General features: G+C 47.2%; 1 protein-coding gene across 3 annotated transcripts in view; it reads left to right on the top strand.

Annotated features, from left to right (window-relative positions):
• Nucleotides 1–12996, top strand: part of CDH13 (cadherin 13) — a 1007942-nt gene that overhangs the window by 984218 nt on the left and 10728 nt on the right. For all 3 annotated transcript variants that reach the window (XM_080827654.1, XM_080827656.1, XM_080827655.1), the window contains exons 12-13: nucleotides 9525–9758; nucleotides 11926–12144. In XM_080827654.1, coding sequence (XP_080683780.1) covers nucleotides 9525–9758; nucleotides 11926–12144 — 453 coding nt within the window. The remainder of the gene's footprint in view (nucleotides 1–9524; nucleotides 9759–11925; nucleotides 12145–12996) is intronic.

Here is a 12996-nt window from a genome sequence, read left to right as displayed (position 1 = left end):
ACACACACACACACAACCACACAGAGAGCATATACTGGGTCCACTGTCCCTTCCCCAGGAGGGCTGTAACCTTTCGTGCATTCTCCAAGTACCTGCGTGCCCTAGAGTCAGACTCTTGGCAACCTCCCGCTCTGTGGAGGGACGGTCTCCGCGGCTGATGGGCTGATACTGCTGGGAAAGGTGAGAGGCAGGTTGTCTGCAGAGGGAACAAAGCAAAGCTCGCATTCTCAGGTCACCCGTGATATTTTGCAAAAGGCAGAAGAACTACCATCTTCTTTTTGTACACACTCTCTGCTTATCCAGTTTAGAACAATGACCAGGCACCACCAAAAGAGATTTTTCTTTTAGGTACCTCTTAGAGATTAGAGACTGTGGGATCAGGATGAAGGAATACAAAATGACAGAATCAGGGCTGGAAACCTGTTCTAGGGTTAAAAGGAAAAAAAAAATTCTTTGCACCTATTTGCTTGGGGCCCTAAAGCCAGTTTGTATAGATTCTGGAATCATATCACAATAATACTGATGATGCCTGGGTTTAGATAATTTGGGGAGGAAAGGCACTTTGGTCCATTCCTACGAAGAACGGCTAGGTTGTAACCCACAGGACAGTCAAGGGTATACCAGGTACTTTTCATAAACTGTTAACAATTTTAATGAGTTACAAATCACCTAATAGTGCGGTCCCATTATAACTGACATGCTTCTGTTTTGCTAAAACCAGAACTAGCTGTAGTTCAATGATTGGAAAAACAAAGCATTTAATCCTATAGACTAATAAGGTATGACCTTTCATGTTGGCAAGCATTTTATCTTTGGAGATGAATATCATCATTTACCTTATGTGGTCCAGATTTTCTGAAAAGGTTAAGATAGTGCCTTTCAGAGCACAGGAACTCTTCTGTTAAAGACTTCAGTGAACACAGAATTGCTAGACTCTCTTTAAAAGGGGGGTGGGGTGGGTAATAATAACTGTTAAGGAAAATACCAAGACGGAGAGAGAACATTCGGGAATGCAGTAAGTTGGAATCCCTTTGGGGATGTGCTGACAATGAGGCAAACAGCAGCAATTAGCACTGAGCCAATCCCTGTGTGATCATCGCTCCTGCTCAGGTAATCACCAGAAAGGTCAAATGTTAGTCTCACTGTCTTATGTGGGCTGAAAACTGTCACAAGCAATTTCTGCTAAGAGTTCCGGAATCCCACAGGGCATGGTCATGGGCAGGAAAGGCAGGGCCGGCTGCTGATACCCGGCTTACAGTCTTTTGCTCAGAATTCCGTTAGGCTGGCCCTCCTGGCTTCTTCTTCCCCATAACCTCATCTTTCTCCCCCTCCTTCTGTTCTCAAATTGTCCATGCCTCAGCGTTCCATGACTGTTATTGATGGCCCTCATGGCCTCAGAGAAGATCTAAGTCGTGACTCTAAACATCTAAAGATAAATATTTTCTTCAGTGGAGCCCAAGTGCCCTTGCTCCCAACACCCATGCTTTGCAGAGAGTTTAAAGGAAAAAATCGGGGCGGGAGGGAGGGGATCCGTTCTAGTTCTTCCTGGAGCTCAGTGGATGTGAGATAGTTGGAGCCAGGAAGCCCAGACGATCTTCAGCATCCCTATTAAGTCTTGCTATGATTATCGAAGTGGCCCTTTCCCTATCTATTTTCATTTTGAAGAATGGGGGAAAGATAGCATAAAAACAAGCCAAATTATCACTAAATTTGGCAGCATGTTCTCATGACTTAGCAACTTGTCCAAAGTATATTGGAGTCTGCCAGTGAAAAATGTGATGTGGGTTCCCAAGAAGACACGGATATAGAATCAGGCAGAACAGCTGTAAGATTAAAATGGAATGCACCGAGATAATGATTTTTCATAGGCTAAGATATATCGTGTCCCGACCTGCCTTTTCCCTTGGTCCCCTGTGTAGTAGATGTTCTGATCATGCCGGTTGACTCAAAATTGAAATACTGTGCAGAGTACATTGAGATTGGTTAAAAGGAGGCAGGGGTATGTTGTGCAGCCCCATGGTGAAATGCCTACCAAAAACCAAGAGCCCCAGACTGGGGATCGAGGGGACCCGAACTTCCAAAAGATGCCTAGATCCATGGTTTTTCTCTCTTTAGAGATCCACCAAGTTCTAGATGCATGGGGGGGGGGGTTGTGCAGTAAGATCGTTTCGATTAATTCTCCTTAAAATATGCTAGTTGGGATAAAATCAAGCCATTAGTTATGATGGCAACCCAATTAAGCCAGTTTAACACCCCTTATCTCAGCTGTTACAGTAATTGAGGAAGAAAAATAAATTGAAGACCCAGCCATCATTCCTCGTTACTCCAAGTACCAGTAAAATATCAATCACGTCGAAAACACCCGCTTCAATTTTGTCACTGACAAAATGGCCCAATAAAAAACTCTTGAGATCTTGTAATAGAGAGACTGCGCCCAGAGTCATCTGTTGACAGCACGTGCAGTCTGCTCTATCTGGACATAAGCCAGCTCCCCATCCTCCCTGGACCACCACAGGTGCGAGACTTAGGCTCTGTCTGCCTCAGTTTCCCTCCCTGCCCGGTTGTTGTAAGGACTGGAAATCGTGAATGCCAAGTTCCCGGCATCTTGTTAACACCTAACAAAGAGTTAAGCCAACTGACTTGAACTGAGTTATGGACTGATTTCCTAAACTTATCTTCCCCCTGATGCTCGTACACTACCCATCCTGATCCCGCTCTGCGGTGAGTGCGGGTTCCTGAGTCCAGCCCTCCGGCCCCTGCTCCTGTGTCCCCACAGCATTGGCGCCCAGTCCCCTCCTTCTGTGCCTGCAACATTGTCCTCTTTTATCAAAGCCATTCTCCTGCTTTAAACTCTTTGACTGTCTTCCCACAAAATAACTGTATGATTTCCTCCTCCCAGAACAACTTCTCTCTCTAAAGTATTCTCATTTCCTGCACATGCAGATGTCGTCTCCTCACAAAGCCTTCTGATCTACCACCGGGCAGTACGTCATTCAGGCCACAAACTCCCACCACCCTTTAGCCTCACATCTCCCCACACGGGGCGGTCCTACGTCGGTTTATGGACATCTGTTCCTGCCCAGGGGCCGCTGACTTCTGCGCAGGGCCAGCCAGGCACGGGGCAGAGTCCTAGTAAATGATTACTGATTGCATGAATGAAATGAGACCAGCCTGTTTAACCATGGCCTCCAAATCAACTCTTCTCCCTTCTTTTTTGATTTTTTTCCTCTTCTCTAAAGTCAGTAAAGCGGAAACACAGCAAAAAACCAAAATGTTGATTTTTTTTTAAAAACGGCTCAGACTTCAGATTACGGTCTCCTCTGAAAAGATGTTCAATTTCGAGTTAACGTGAATAATTGCCCGGTTCTACATTTAGAATTACACGTGGAAACCTGGCATGATATTTTACAAATCTATTTTCTGGCCAGGTTCTGGATTGGTTTACTATTGAATTTTTTTAAATGTCCAGTGAAATTGGCAAGCTCTCCAGTAACAAAGCAATTTTCTAGAAGCTTGTGAATTTAAAAGCAACGAGATTCTTGTTGCCAAAACCGAAAAGCCAAAGCAAAGAGGACATGGGCAGAATGCAACAATACAAGGGATCATCTCATCTAGAAGAACCCTGGTTCGCTCCTACTTATAAGCAGCGGTACAGGTTAGTGTAGAAGCCTGTTCGTAGGAAGTAAAAGAGGTGGTCATTCTTGGCTCACAGCTGCTTAGTGGAGGGAGTTCGGGGTGGAGAAGAGGGCTTGCCCCTACAGACAAGCCTCAGAAACTAGCCAGCACACCCACGTTCTCTCAGGAACCCACATCTAAACTCGTATTAAATCAACCCATCCTCCTGATTTTCCTCCCAAAATGGAGTCCTCAAGCTTCCTTGAGACATCAGCTGAGGTCTCTCTCCTTGTCACAGGTGTGGGCTCCCTGCCCTGAGCCCCAGTTCCACAGACCCCATCCTACACACCCTTTTTTCCTCCCCTAGGTGGGACAAGGGGGGACTGGAATACAGAAAGGGCCACTGCTCCCCTCAGAACAGAAGCAATATGGAGATGAAAACCCATGGAAATAAGAATATATAGGACCCATGTATAGAAAGAGCAATTCATCATTAGCTCTTTCAAGTCAACCTAAATTAATTCAAAAACCCACTGATTGCCTGTTACATACCAGGCCAGAGAACAGTCCTGATGCTCAGAGCCCACGGGGCTCAGGAATGAGCTTCCTGCCTCCCAGTCCCCTGTCTCTCTTTTCCTGCATTTTCTTCTTCACGTAGGCAAATACACTTTCCTATTCCCCATATAAAACCACTTGCACTCGTGCCTCCCAAAGTAGGACCCATGCCGCATGCCTCCAGACCCAGCTCAGGGATGTGAGACCAAGTGGGACCAGTGATTAGAAAGATCTCCTGCGTCCCTGTACTTCACCGAGCCGGCTCTGGAAGGTCGTGCTCAGATCCTAATGTTCTGTGGGTACGAAGCCAGCCTGTCCAGCAGTGCCGAGACCAGCGACCCTATTCCTTGGAGGGGACTCTCTAGAGGACATGCATCTGGAGGACGGCAGCACGGGAAGACATGGTCCCTTCCACGCAGATGTTCACAGCAGCATTTTTCCTATGAGACAAGAAAGTGGAAATCGCCCACAGGCCTGTCCAAACATGGTCTGGCCCTGGGAGGCAGTATCATTCAACCATAAAAAGGAAGGAGGTGATTCACGCAACAGCATGACTGAACCCCAGAAACGTGATGCCAAGTGAAAGAAGCCAGACACGGGAGGCCACATACTCTATGATTCCATTTATAGAAGCTTCCAGAAAACACAAATCTGTAGAGAGAGAAAGTCCATCAGTGGCTGCCTAGAGCTGGACATAGGTATGGCGAATTCCTACAAACGGGCCCCCGGTTTCTTTTCTGGGGCGATGGAAGAAAGGTTCTAAAATTAGGTGGTAGTGATAAGCACAGCCCTGTAAATTCACCAAACGTCAATTTATCGTAAAAAAACAAATAAAAGGATGAGAGAAAAGAAAGTCGCATCAGGGAAATATTTTTAAATCCCTGTATAACTTTTGAATTTATGTTTCTGTTTCTGATTCTAATAATAGTCATGGTTATTGTAAAGCAAATTTACAAAAGAAGAGTATTATTTTAATGTCAATTACCTGGAGAGATAATCACCATTTAGGCTTCAATATATTTCTTTCTAACCTTTTTCCATTTCTAATTATATTTTTTTAATTAGGATTACACCATGTTTCTAGTTGTGTCTCTTACTAACAAGATATTTTATATATATATACACACACACATATAAACATCTGAGTGATTGATTCTATCAGAAAATATCTCGGTGGGATGCTTGGGTGGCTCAATCATTAAGCATCTGCCTTTGGCTCAGGTCATGATCCCGGGTCCTGGAATCGAGTCCCACATCGGGCTCCCTGCTCAGTGGGGAGCCTGCTTCCCCCCCTTTCTGCCTTCTGTTCTCCTTGCTTGTGCTCACCTGCTCTCTTTCTCTCTAATAAATAAATAAAATCTTCAAAAAAAGGAAAGAAAAAAGAAAAAATCTCAGTACTTTCTGGCTGAAGTGGAAATCCTGTTTGCTCAGGATTCTGAATAAGATAAAATAAAATACCTATGAACAAAGGTGTCCCAGACCGGCTGTCGGAACAGCAGATACTCAGCGGTACTCACAGGCCCTACAATGCCTTCAGCGTGGAGGTAGGTGTGTTTCTCTGGAAGCGTGGAGGTAGGTGTGTTTCTCTGGAAGCAAGACCATGGCCTTCACCAAATTCCCAAAGGGGAACCCACTTCCCATTCCATTTTTTTTAAGATTTTATTTATTTATTTGACAGACAGAGATCACAAGTAGGCAGAGAGGCAGGTAGAGAGAGAGGAGGAAGCAGGCTCCCTGCTGAGCAGAGAGCCCGATATGGGGCTCAAACCCAGGACCCTGAGATCATGACCTGAGCGAAGGCAGCGGCTTTAACCCACTGAGCCACCCAGGCGCCCCTTCCCATTCCATTTAAAACCCACTGCCAAGAATGGTTCCTCTCTCAGGGGCCCCTCCCTCTCCTCACCTACAAAGACAGAAACTTGCGCAACCACAGGCAAATCCCTCCACTCGCTGGAGGACTGCCGGCCTCCGATGCTTATCAGCCACTCTGAGAATACGGCCCCCGGGCTCCTCTGGGGGGGCTGCAAGGAGGAGGAATCACAATTCTAGCTCCATATCCTGGGAGTTTTGCTCAGTTTGAGGCTTTTTCCCTATTGAAGTAGAAATTCCACAGAGGACGGCCCAGCCTCAACCATACTTTGGTTCTGACATGTGGTCCTGCAGAGTAGTCCCTGGGGGCGGGGGGGGGGGGGGGGTCAGCAGTTGCTGGTGGGAAGGGGAGAGAAGAGGTCAGAGATGTTTACTGTGTGTCATGAAACCCAGAAGTTCCAATATTTCCTGGGCCCCCCCAGGAGCTCCTGGAGCCAAATGGGCTTGTGAAGAGTCATTATATTCTGAATTGCATCTGAATTTTGGATGGTGACTTTTCTCCATCCTGTGACGTCAACTGGGAGAGGCTGTTTTCCTGAAGACTGTGAGAGTACAGTCTTCCCCTTATCGATGAAAAAACCAAGCTCATTTTCCTTGAGTTCGGAAGAAGACATCACCAGCCTAGTCCGGGAATAACACACAGGGAAACGAAGACAGTCGTATAATTAAGTTCACGAAAGGCCGATGCATACGGCCGTATTTCAAATACTCATAATGCCTTCTCATCCATTCTACCAAGTGACGGCCCTTCATAATATATTCAGAGCGAAAAAATATAATGGATTCCTCTGAGATACTCAATTATTCAATAAAAAAAAGAAAAAGAATTTTTCAGTAAAGAAATTCAACCAAATGACTAAAGCTGACAGTGAAAAACCAACCTCCAAGTAATTATGCATTTCTTTTGAGTTCTTGCTCCAACAAAGGTTGATGACGTGCCACCATTAGGAACGGTCGTCCCTCTGCTGATGAATGACGTTGGTGTTTCGACGTTAACGGATATTTATTAGAATGTTTACTCTAAAACTGTCACTGGGTGTTGATATATTTCAAGTTCCACCAGCCCAGCTGAAAAAATGTCTGTTCTCACTTCATGACTCCCTGCCCAGCTTCCTTCAAGCTGGTGTCTTCCCCATTGCTGGCCGCCTCTCATAAAGAAGTCACCAGTCCCCTTCTCCTTGCAAAGTCCCATGGCTTCTCTTTTCCCGTTCTCCTTTGGGGCGTCATGACCCATTTCACCACTGCTCATTGCCTCCTCTTCCGATTCATGTCCCCTCTGTCTTCTGCAAACCATCAGCTGCTCTTTCAACTCTGGGGTTTCCAGGTTTCCACCCCCCCCTTCTGAGCTGTCACATTGGGTGACCTGATTGGCTAGGACCCTTTCAAAACCTCCATGTGGACAAGTCCTCAGTCACTACCCAGTGCCGGCGCGTCTCCTAAGCTCTGCGTGTTTCTAGACAGGTACACAGAGCTGAGATGTCTTTCCACTCCTCACTACCTTCCATTTTGGGGTTCTGCACCCCCAGCAGCCTCATCTGAGTACCTGATCACTAAGACGAGACATTTCTTTCTTACTCCAACTGCCTACATTATGCCTCAATCTGTTGCTGGTGTCCCTGCCTCAGTGGCCAACATCTCCCGCCAATATCACGTGTGTTTCTAAAAATCAGTCACATCGATGGGCCCACTGCCTCTGTGAAAAACCTCCCGTGACTCCCTGTGGCCTGGAGACTCAGGACCAACAGGTCATCGTGAAAGTCAGGCCCTGTGTCCTCCCAGACATCTCCAGGCTCACCTCCTTGCTCCTTCCATCCACTCTAACAGCCCACGATGTCGCCGGGTGACGCTGTGCACACCCACGTAGGCCGGGAGAGAAGGCGTGAGCCACAGCCAATCTGAGTGTTGGCAGAACATCTCATGATCCTCCCAGAATAGTGGGCACAGGAGGCTGGTAGGAGCCGCTCTTCCCCACTGGCCCCTTGTGCTTAGTGTCACTCATACAAGGGCCACCTCTGCCGCCTCCCTCTTTGACTGTCTGGGTCAGAGCAGAATAACCTGCCTGAATCAGGAAAGGACGCGCCATGTCCTCACCAGCAGAATCCGTCAGACCTCGCCTTGCCTTGCACTGGAGACATGGCCCCCTGAGCTCACATACGCGTTACCCTGTGAGCCCCCGTGTGATTCAGAACTGAACTTGAAACTTGATGTGCGTTTCAAGAAACAGAGTGTGACGTGAAATAAGGTTGACTTGGAAGTGCACCTGAGGACAGGAAAGACGAAACGGAGCCAGACACTAGGTTAGGACTAGTGCGTAAAGTTAGAGTACCAGATTCTGGAAGTGTGCTAGGACCTTTTGGAATAGGGCAGATCTGTCTGTGTGCAATTTGTGGCCTGTGAATTTGGATCTAACGTTTCTCAGAGAAATCAGGAACTGTTAATGAGTGGTTGGACCCAAGAGAAAACCTTCTAGACGTCTAGATGATTAAAAATAAAGTTAGGGAACAGTAAATAAACTCACTCTGAGCCTTTTGGAAATGAAACAGCCTTTTCTTTAGGTGAAAGACAGTATCATGCCGGGGGTTGTAAGGGACTTTTTAAAAATCCTGATCCCTAAGAGAAAAAAAAAAAAATAGCAGGAAGTAACTGAAATATGAAAACACAAGACCTGAAAAATAAGGCCCAAAGATGATATTATGATTGCTTCAGCTGCCCTAGTAGCCAGCCAGCACTTGTGTTTCTGTAACTAACCCCCCCTTTCCTTTTTATTTTTTTAAAGATTTTATTTATTTATTTGACAGACAGAGATCACAAGCAGGCAGAGAGGCAGACAGAGAGAGAGGAAATGGAGAGAGAGGAGGAAGCAGGCTCCCTGCCAAGCAGAGAGCCCGATGCGGGGCTCGATCCCAGGACCCTGGAATCATGACCTGAGCCGAAGGCAGAGGCTTTAACCCCCTGAGCCACCCAGGTGCCCCACTAACCCACCTTTCTATATCTGTCCTGTGCCGCCAGGTCAGCGGCCCCCCCAGGGCACCAGCCGCCAGCCCAGACCCACTCCTCCCTGCAAAGGAAGCCCTGAGCTCACTCTTTCTCCAGTCGTCTACCCAGTCGGACAGAGCTATTTCATATATACAAAACCCAGTCTTGTCTCATGGGGCCCCCATCCTCCCTGTGCCATCGACAGCTGTGAATACGTGGCTGTTTAGATAAAAGGTTTCATTCCCCTAGCGAGGAAAGGTCCTGTTTGTTACATCCATTCTCTGCTTTCAGCGCGTCAGGATGGCTTGCGTGCGAGAAGCTTCGCGTTCTAAGGGTAAAGGCTAAAGAATTTACATCAAAAGTATATGAGAAGTCTTTTAGGCCACTAGACTTTATGCAAATGTGTAAGCTATTCGGCCCATCCTATTTGAAACCCTTTAATAATAATAAAGGTGTCAAGCTCTGGCCGGGGCCCCGCAGCCTGCTAACCTCTCCCTCCTTCCCCGCAGGCAACCCTCCCGCTACTGGGACCGGAACTCTGCTGATCACTCTGGAGGACATCAACGACAACGCCCCCTTCATCTACCCCACAGTCGCAGAAGTCTGCGATGACGCCAAAAACCTCAGCGTCGTGATTTTGGGAGCGTCAGATAAGGACCTTCACCCAAATACAGACCCTTTCAAATTTGAGATCCACAAACAGGCTGTTCCCGATAAAGTCTGGAAGATCTCCAAGATCAACAGTAAGTCGGGTTATGTGTTCTCGAGCTGCTTGTCGAGCTCCGAAGCCTCGTTTCCCGGCTTGCCTGCCTTCCCCACACGGTCCCTCCCTCCTCCTCTCTCCTCGCGTCCATCCCCTCCAGCCTCCACCGTATACTCTGTACCACATGCCCTGCACTGGACACCCACCCAGTCTGCAGCCCGCAGAAGCCAAGGTCTCGGCCTCTCCGCACACATGGCACGGCCCAGCCGTCTCTCGGTGTGCGTGTTCTCAGAGAAGGCTGAAGAAACAGGCAGCCCCGGTAGAACAATCCTGATAGAGCCTCTGCCTCTAACCCTCCATCTTGCACTTTGTGTGCAGACCTCCACACAATGAGCTTTGCCTTGGCGACGGCCGTGACTTTGATGTCCGACGGTGATGTCGTCACGCATCTGTCCTGTCCCTCACTGAGGAGACTTGCCAGTCAGGTCCCTTTCTACCAGTCTCTCCATGTGGGAAGGTGGAGTTCAAAACTGGGCCCGATGGTTTCCCTATGTGCTCAACTAGACGGTTTCCCCACGTCCGTGAGCACCTGCTTCCCTCCCCGTGGCAAACGTGAACTCACTACTAAGTTCACCCGGTTTTGCAATGACGTCAGAAACCAGAACCCACACATTGGACTCACTGTGTCTCCAGTAGCGAACTTCCCCTGCAACCGACCCAGCACGGTACCGTGCTCACCCGGCAGCGGTAGACTTTTCGAGAGGGTTTGGGAATTACGCATTTCATTAAGTCTTGAAAACGGGCTGTACAATTGTGCATAAAATTTTCTATTAAAAAATCTCATATGTATTGAAGGGCCTTATCTCATATCTCATTTTATTAGAGCCTTCCTCTTCTTATTGATTCCATTGGCCTGTTTGTCTATTTTATTGCTTTTTAAAGAATGAGTTCTGTTACACTGATTACTTTTAATTAAAACAGCCCTCCTCTTGTTCGAGGGGTTACTGCCTCCTTTGCTAGTTTCTGTGGCGATAGCGGATTGCAACAGCCACCACCAGCTCTTTCCAGAAAGTTCCAGCTGGAACTGTCTTACTCGAGCTTCTCATCCAGTGAGGGAGATGGGAAGATCGTTCCTTGCCTTAACCCGTCCCGCAGCTGGGGTGACATGCTGGTTATTTCTGCCGCTTCTCCTTGTGGTCAGGACGACACTTCACCTGTTTCCGTTTCCATGTCTTTGCCCTGTTTTCTTCACGGTTTTATTTAAGAGATAGACGACTTCTCAGTTCATTTTCTGGTCCCAGTTTTTTGATTTTTTAATGCCTATCACTGTTCATGCCCAGAAGGGGCATTTTTCCCAGCTTCATGGAAGTACAGTTGACAAATAAAAATTATATACATTTAAGGTGCACACTGCGGTGTTCCAAGATGGAATCTTGGGACACTACATCAAAAACTAATGAGGTAATTAATAAAAAAAAAATGAATGAGGTACTGTATGGTGACTAACGTAACACGATAAAAAATTAAAAATAAGAAAAAAACAACTATAAGAAAAAGGTACACACTGTGACGATGGGAGAATGGGGGTATTTTTTTGTTGTTTTTTTTTAAGATTTTATTTATTTATTTGACAGAGCGAGATCACAAGTAGGCAGAGAGGCAGGCAGAGAGAGAGAGGAGAAGCAGGCTCCCCGCCAAGCAGAGAGCCCGACGCGGGACTCGATCCCAGGACCCTGAGACCATGACCCAAGCCGAAGGCAGAGGCTCAACCCACTGAGCCACCCAGGCGCCCGGAGAATGGGTTTTTAAGTCAGTTTTTCTAGATGTTGAATGTGATCGTGACAAAGATGGTTTTATCGGTTTTATCAGAAGGAGTTCTTAGTAGGCGGTCATCTTTACAAAAAGGGGTCCCCTAGAAATAGATTTATCACAGCATTGAACCATGGGACTCCTTGGCCATGGAATGTTCTATCCAGTGCCGCCCGAGGCCACAGCCAAAGGCCACATGTGGTTGCTGGACACTGGAGGTGTGGCTAATGCAACAGAGGAGCTGAATTTGAATTTTTAATGAATTTAAGTTTAAACGTGCCCGTGGTTATAAACCCACACGCAATGCGCGATTGGTGTGGTTTTCGTCACCAAAACCTCACCCTTTTATTTAGGAAGGTCTAACCATCTCTCATGAAGGTCCTCCTTGTCTCCCCCAGATACGCATGCCCTGGTAAGCCTTCTCCAAAACCTGAACAAAGCCAACTACCACCTGCCCATCGTGGTGACAGATTCAGGGAAGCCACCCATGACGAACATCACAGACCTCAGGGTACAGGTGTGCTCCTGCAAGAACTCCAAAGTCGACTGCAACGCGGCGGGGACCCTGCATTTCAGCGCGACCTCAGTCCTGCTCGTCTCCCTCCTCAGTCTGGCGTGTAAGTAGCCCAGCCCCGGGGCATGCGCGAGGGCAAGCACCTAACTGCACCAGTGTCCCTGTCTTCCGTAGAGCTTTCCAAACAACTCATCCCAGAGGATGTGTTCGTTCTCAGTCTATGTCTGTGTCATAGAAAGTATTACATGTAAAATTGTTCCAGCTTCTGTCGGAAGGCGTCTTCACGTCCCCCCACCAGCCAGCCTGGGGAATTGTGCAAAGACCTTCTTTGCAACCCACAGACTAGGTGATGGGGAAACGTCCTGCTGATGCCACCAAATTTAGGCTAATAAGAATGTGCCCCGTTAGGTAACTGGTCTACCAGGGCCTCATTTCCCCCTGCATTGTGCGGAAGAATCTCGGCGAGGTTAGAGAAGGTAGTCTGCCTTTTTAAGAACAGTCGTGAGAATTCAGGGAGGGAGGCTTGGATGTGGGAAAAGAGATAAATGCATAATTTTCACACATTTTTTTTTCCACTGACGGGTAGTAATGGCTGCAATATAATGAAGCATTATTTAACAAATGAATTGTTGGGCTGAGTTATATAAATGTGAGCATAAAATGAATAGATGTGTGTATCACGTATTTCCTGTGCTTGGTGCACTGCGCAACGTTAACCTTAGCGATTACTCACGTGTAGGTAATGCCATTCACGTCCTCTTGGGCTTTGGTATTTATATTTTGAGAAGGTTATCAGTGTAAGTGTGAATGGGGAACTCGAGAAATCGATGACTAGGGAAAAAAGGAATAGAAGTTATTGGTTCCTGGTGACCGTGGTAAGTGGGGTCAATCCAGAGCCAAGGAGAACATCTTACAATGAGAAGTGTCTCTCTGGATGGATGAATGGATAGATGGA

The sequence above is a fragment of the Martes martes genome, assembly GCF_963455335.1.
Source record: "Martes martes genome assembly, chromosome: 17".
NCBI classification, from domain to species: Eukaryota; Metazoa; Chordata; class Mammalia; order Carnivora; family Mustelidae; genus Martes; species Martes martes.
The sequence above is the reverse complement of the archived record's forward strand: the minus strand, read 5'-3'. Positions and strand labels throughout refer to the sequence as shown.